Raw genomic sequence first — 6,630 nt, forward strand, 5'->3', positions numbered from 1 at the left:
GCGCCCGGCCGGGCGCAGAGCCGGAGCGGCGGGCGGCGATGGCAGCGCAGCGGCTGGGCAAGCGCGTGCTGAGCAAGCTGCAGTCCCCGTCGCGGGCGCGCGGCCCGGGGGGCAGCCCCGGCGGGCTGCAGAAGCGGCACGCGCGGGTCACCGTCAAGTACGACCGGCGGGAGCTTCAGCGGCGGCTGGACGTGGAGAAGTGGATCGACGGACGCCTGGAGGAGCTCTACCGAGGCAGGGTGAGGCCAGAGGGGCCGGGGCGAGGGGGGGGGCGGCCGGGGACCCCGCGACCCGCTGCCCCGGCCACATGCTCGCCGCCCCCGGCAGCGGCCTTTGCCGGGACGCATGCCTGAGGCCCCGGTCCCTGCGCAGAGGCACCCAGCTTGCGCCCTCGGGGACCAGCACGCACCCACGGGCCCCAGGCCAGGCACCTGGGAGGGTCCTCCACGCGAGACAAGAAAGGACAGGGCGCCGGAGCCAACACACCGAGGGAGCGGACAGGGAGAGGGGATGTCCTTAAGCCAAACATAGACCCGGGTGACAGGAGAGATAGCGCGGCGGACTCCCGGCACAGGAAGCCACAGTGTATACAGATGACGGAGTCCCAGCCGCCCACAGATACAGAAGCAGGACTGAGCCACACACAAACTCACAGCGCACGAGCGCAGCAAGCCTGGACCCAGGAACATGCGAGCGCGCGCACGCTCTCTCTCTCTCTCGCACACACACACACACACACACACACACACACGATCACACTCGGCGCTAAGAAAAGGGTTACAGCTGTGCAGAGATACACATCAGTTTAAGCGTCAGCGCCCCAAGCTCCCATAGCCATCCCGGGACGCAGAGGGACTCAAGTTACATAGGACCATCCATCCATTATCTGCTAACGACACACACACACACACACACACACACACAGCTATAGTTGTGTGCATACTCAAGTGCAGACGTCACAGCCTTGCAGACACAGGCATGTGTGGAAGTTACAGTCACACAGAACTGCTAACTGTGCGCCAAGAATACAGACCGTCGGGAACCAAGCCGGTCGTGGCCTCTTAAGTGCTGTGGTCTCAGGTGAAGGTGAAGGCAGGAGGATGAGGAGTTCCGGGCCAGCCTTGGGTAAAGAGACCCGTCTGAGAAAGCCAAAACAAACCTGGCACAGGGGCACACACCTTTTAGACTCTGGAGGCAGAGGCAGGCAGATCTCCGTGCATTTGAGGCCAGCCCGACCTACGAAGTGAGTTCCAGGCCACGCAGGGCTGCATAGAAAGATCCTACTACGTGTATATATTTAATTAGATAAAGAACGAAGAAAAGAGGGTTCCTGCAGCTCGCCCGTGAGACATGAGAAAGCCACACCGGGGCGGCAGTCACACCGAGTAGACTCGCTCAGGCCACCGTCACGAGGCCCCTCAGCCTCTGGCCTGGCACACTCAGCTTCCAGAGGCCTCATCTCCCACACAGGGCAGGCAGCGCCCTCACTCCCCAGCTGGGCAGTAGGACGTTAAGCTGGGAAGCGATGGCCGGGACAGCTGGGTCCCGTCCCCAGCTTGACCAGACATCTTCTGTACCCCTGCTCGGGCCTCGGTCTCCTCTCAGAGACAACTCCTGCTCGCAGCCCACCGTGGCTGGCCTGGGTGGTCGCTTCCCGGACCCAACAGCTTGCAGGGTGGCCCAGGGAGGCCTGGCCGGCCCTGAGCTCGGAAGCCCTTCTTGTCCCCAGGGGAAGGGGCCCGCCCCAGCTGGCTCCCCTCCCCCACCCCACTGCTAAGACTTTCCCTTGAAAGGGCAGAAGCCAGCCCCTCCTGGATCCCAGAATCTGGCATTCCGAGACTGGACTGGGCCTGCTTTGCCGAGTAGGAACTGCAGCCAAGGAGAGAGCCCCGTGCCAGCCCCAAGGTCCCCCCCGGGCCGAGCCAAGGGTGCAGGCATCGGGCTGGTACCGGGTCCTGGGCCTCCATCCACCCATCTGCTACTCCCCCTCCCCCGGACACCCAGATGTCGCTCACTGGTGCTGTCCCTGCCTGCCACATTGTTGCCGCAGGCCTGGCCAGCTGGGCCTGGGGATGATGGGCTGTGGAGGGGGACAGGGGATTCGAGGACTCAGACCCCCGCTCTCCCTGACCTTAGGAGTCAGATATGCCAGACGAGGTCAACATTGATGAGCTGTTGGAATTGGACAGTGAAGCTGAGAGAAGCCGCAAAATCCAGGTAGGTGGGGAGGAAGGGCCAAGCCGCCCCTCCCCCCAGCCCAACATTTTTACAGGGCCCTAAACAGAATAGCCCGCTGACACGTTTATTAAACACTTCCTACGCCAGACACCGAATCCTCCACAAAACGCTATAAAGTAAGCACAGTTAGCACCGCGCAGGGAACGAGGCCCCGGGCGGCTAAATTACCTCCCAGGCTCACACACACTGGTCTTGGCCACACTCGGACTGCCGGGCTAGCGATCCCCTCTGACCTCAGGCAGAGGCCTGGCTCTCCCGTGACTCAGCCCTGCCTCCGGCCACCTTCAGGTCCCGGGTCTGTGCCCCCGGCCTGAAGCCACACCCCTGGCTTGTCAGCCCTCTGCTCCCTTGGGGGAGAGGGGAGGGGCTCCGAGGGAATAGCTGTCAGTCATTTACCGGCTGGCTTGTTTGTTTGTTTGTTTTCACCCGCCACCCCACCCCCGCCTGCCCGCAGGGACTCCTGGAGTCTTGCACAAATCCTACAGAGGTGAGTTTCCTGTCCTCACGGGAGTGGTCCCTTCATCTTCACGGGGGGAGGGGAGGCAGGCCATAGCGGGGATGGATAGGGACAGGCTAGGCAACTCCAGGGAGCCCCCCCCCATGTCCAGCTCTTTGTCGTCACCCTCTCCTCCCACCTCCCATCTGCCGAAGGCTCCACAGGCTGCTGCCTCAGAGCCCCTCCCCCGAGTGGCGGGCGCTCTGCCCATATGGTGCCTGTCCCTTGCTGGTTGGGAGTAGAGGGCTCGCCCTCTCCCCACCTCTCTCCCCTGTGACTGTCTCTATCCCGGGGGGTTCCCCGGCTACCTCTTGAGGGGGGAATCCCCCGTCCTGCAGGTTCTGGAGCTGGGCAGTGCAAACACCCCCATTTCCTTCCCTGCTTTAAAAGGGAAAATATTCAGGGTTCTCCCCTCAGCTCCTAGCTGCCTGAGGGACAGACGTCACCGCCTGTCAGTCTGCCTGGAGCTGGAGCCCGCTCAGACCTGGTCTCTGGGGACCGGTTCTCAGCCTGAGAAACGGCTCCTTCTTCTCTCTCAAGCCTGGCTCTTTGCCTGTCTCTCTCCATCTCTATTTTTATGTTACTTCATTCTGTGTGTACGTGTGTTTTGTCTGCGTGTGCGTGTGTGTGCGCACACAGACATGCCTGGTGCCCGTGGAGGCAGGAAGAGGGCGTCAGAGCCCCAGCTGCCTGGAGCTGGAGTTGCAGAGGGCTGTGAGCTGCCAGTGGGTGCTGGAAACTGAACCCAGGCCCTCTGGAAGAGCAGCCCGTGCTCCTGACCGCGGAGCCGCCGTCAAACGCCCCTCCCCCCCCTTCTTGAGCTAGGGTCTCAGTATGTAGATTCATGCCCCCCCCCTCCTGCCTCGGACGGGATGACTGACCCAGGGGGTAATTCCAGCTTCCCCTGAATCTTTCCACGCGCCCCTCCTCCTCTTCCCCTCTATCTTAGCCCTCCCCCCCAGGGCGCCGGCCTAGGGGTGGGCAGCCCCTCCTGCCCTGTGCTCAGAACCCCACTCTGTCCCCCAGGACTTCATCCAGGAGCTGCTGACCAAGCTTCGGGGCCTGCACAAGCAGCCGGGGTTCCCGCAGCCGGGCCCCTCAGAGGACCGCAGCCTGAGCCCCCGCCAGGACCGGGCCCACACTGCCCCACCCTGAGGCCGCCCGCCTCCGCGCCCCGCCCCCAGAGCCCAGATTGTTTCCAAGTTGTATTTAACGGTTCCGTAAAGGCCTCCGGTGTCTGGCTTTTCCTCCCCCAACTGCCCTGGCCCTCTGCAGCCTCTGCCCTCGGTCCCCGAGCCGCAGCCGGGCCTGGCGGAGGGAGCAGCATTCCTCCTGGCCGCAGAGCCTGAGAACGTACCCCGCTGACCCCGAGGCGTCCCGGAGGCTCGCATCCTGTCCCCACCTCCCCCCGGATGGACCGAGGCCCAGCTCCCGCGAGGACGGCCAGGGCCGGGTCCCCGGGCCACAGGGGAAGGTGGAGACGCCTTTAGGCCGCTGCGTGGGGAGCGTGCTGGGTGCGGCTCTCTGGAAGCCACAGACCCTGGCTTTACAGTGGGAGAGGGGCGCCCGGGTCAGTCAGGGAGGCTGGGCGGGAGCCGCGAACCACCGGCTTAGGTACCAGGGATGGGAGGAGCCGTTCCTCCTGGCAGAACAATAGGACAATAGCGGGCTTGCCTGGAAACCACCAATGAGGGCCTAGGGCTGTGGGTCGGCAGGACAGGCCCCGCTTAGCATAAGGAAGATACTGGTTCCATCCCCCAGCAGTGCAAAAGTCTGGGGTGGCTCCCTGGAAGAAGCGGTCGGCCATATCTGCACGCTGAACTTGGAAGCAGAGGGGCTGCTGTCGGGGCTCCGATGGGGATAACCAACTGCTGGCCAGGGCGGACAGTGTCCCCGCGCCAGGCAGGGAAGCCTGCCGACCTCCCCATGGCTCCTGCGCTGAGTTACAGGCTCACCTAGCAGGAGCAGCAGCCTGTGGCGAGATGGGGAGGGCCGCCCCTGCTCTGAGACCCTGGCCCCACACTTGGGGTGTCTAGGGAAAGGACCCACCCACCTCAGCAAGACGGCCCACCCACGGGCCTCCAGCTGCCTGTCCAGGATCAGGGCTCCACGCCTGGGCTCCGAGCCAGCCAGGAAAGGCGAGTTAACCGCTGGCTCACCCTGGCTGGCCAGCCGGGCTGCTGTCCCCACACAGGCAGGCTCCTCCTTCCTCGGTGCGAAGGACCGAGTGGGGGTGGGGGACACTCCCCCTCAGTGGCTCCTGTCCCAGGACACTGCGTGAGCCGCGCAACCCTCCACTTCCCTTTCACAGAACCTGTTTTTGGTTCCTCATGGTCACGGAGGTGAGAAAGGCCAGTTCAAGCCCCGGGTGCTCGCTGTGTGGGACCTCTTGGTTTCCTGTAGAGAACAAGAGGCAGGACAAGAATCAGCGGGCCAGACCACCAGGGCCATTTGATAAGTCCCACGGCTGGGACACCGAGGCCGAGGCCTCAGTCACAAACCTGAGGGCGGCCTCAGCTATTCAGCTCTGCGCGGCGGCACCCCTGTGAAGTGTCCCCGGGTGGTTTTTAGTGTTGGGAGGAGGAGACTGGCTAATTCCTACCGAGGTGTTGCTGACAGTTCCCATGCAAAGGCAGCTGGTTACATAAGCGCAAAGGCCAAGGCAAAAGCACCCGGAAGCTGCATGCCTTCGGGGTTAAAAGCGTGACCTGCCAGCTGGGCGTAGGTGGCACACGCGTTTAGTCCCGGCGCTTGGAAGCAGAGGCAGGCGGATCTCTGTAAGTTCGAGGCCAGCCTGGCCCACGCGATGGCTTGGCTGATAAAGGCACCTGCTGCCAGGCCTGAGGACTTGAGTTCAGTGCTAGGGACCCACATAGTGGAAAAGGACCAACTCCCACAGGTTGTCCCTCCGGCCTCCTGTGTGCATGGCACGCAGGAATTCGGGCCATCCTGGGCTACTATGTAGGATGTCCCAGGCTAGCTATGGCTACATAATGAGACCTTGTCCCAAAAAAAAAAAAAAAAAAAAAAAAATGGGGGCTGGAGAGATGGCCCAGCAGCTAGGAGCACTGGCAGCTCTTCCAGGAGACCCGGGTTCAATTCCCGGCGCTCACAGCCATCCCTATCTAACTCATCCCCAGGGATTTGACACCGGTTTCTGACCTCTGAGCAGCAGGTACAGCACTCACTCACTCGGACTCACCTTAGAAAGGAGGCCTGGTGAGGCCGCTCTCGGGAGAACGCTTGCCCGGGAGAACGCTTGCCCGGCACGTGCCGGGTCGTGGGTTCCAACCCCGACACTGCGACAAGCCAAAAGGTCTGCCTGAGTTCAGATGCCATCCCCGCCGTGTCCCGAGAGCCGTGTGACCCCCCCCCCCATGCCTTCCTCTGTGAGTAAAGAGGACGAGAGCAGCACCCCTCCCCCTCCCCGAGGGCTGTGAGGGAGGAGCAAGGCTGGCCCAGCTCACCACCTCTCTCGGTGTGGCACATGCCTCCCTGGGGACCCTCCCGCCTCCCTCACACACAGTTTGCTTCCTACAGAGCAGACAAAAGGCCTCTGCTCACCCCGTTCCCTGTTCCCCTTTCCTCCAAAACCGTCTCCGCCACACACACACTCAGGTAAAAATCCGCTTCTGGAGCTGCTGAGTTGGCAGAGTGGAACCCACCAACTGACAGTTCCACCCTCAGTACCAACACGGTGGGAGGAGGCCACCTCTGTGGGCTGTCCTCTGACCTCATGCGCCCTCTCCCGGGCAAACATCTTTCAGAAAGTCAAGTTTTGGTAATTCCCCCCCCCCCTCCCCGTTAGTCAGTTTTTCATTCTTTTTTGGTTTTTTGTTTTGTTTGCTTGCTTTAGGTTGTTGTTCTTGGTCTGAGGATGTGTTTTTGTTTTGTTT

At 62.5% G+C, this 6,630-nt stretch overlaps 1 protein-coding gene across 1 annotated transcript; it reads left to right on the top strand.

Annotated features, from left to right (window-relative positions):
* Window positions 1-37: 37 nt before the first annotated feature.
* On the top strand, window positions 38-3,963 carry Ppp1r14a (protein phosphatase 1 regulatory inhibitor subunit 14A). The gene is made up of 4 exons (XM_055594814.1): window positions 38-239; window positions 2,137-2,217; window positions 2,693-2,725; window positions 3,761-3,963. Exons 1-4 carry the CDS (start codon window positions 39-41, stop codon window positions 3,887-3,889), a joined length of 444 nt encoding a protein of 147 aa, XP_055450789.1. The 5' UTR covers window position 38; the 3' UTR covers window positions 3,890-3,963.
* Window positions 3,964-6,630: the final 2,667 nt, after the last annotated feature.

Source organism: Psammomys obesus, unplaced genomic scaffold (assembly GCF_907164565.1).
Source record: "Psammomys obesus unplaced genomic scaffold, mPsaObe1.curated_primary_1811, whole genome shotgun sequence".
Classification (NCBI taxonomy): domain Eukaryota; kingdom Metazoa; phylum Chordata; class Mammalia; order Rodentia; family Muridae; genus Psammomys; species Psammomys obesus.

Bases quoted from the DNA above. Each gene is read 5' to 3' on its own strand.
- Ppp1r14a (XM_055594814.1), top strand. From the start codon at position 39: ATGGCAGCGCAGCGGCTGGGCAAGCGCGTGCTGAGCAAGCTGCAGTCC. The intron at 240-2,136 runs GTGAGGCCAGAG...CCCTGACCTTAG, and splicing joins AGGAGCTCTACCGAGGCAGG to GAGTCAGATATGCCAGACGA. The intron at 2,218-2,692 runs GTAGGTGGGGAG...GCCTGCCCGCAG, and splicing joins AGAGAAGCCGCAAAATCCAG to GGACTCCTGGAGTCTTGCAC.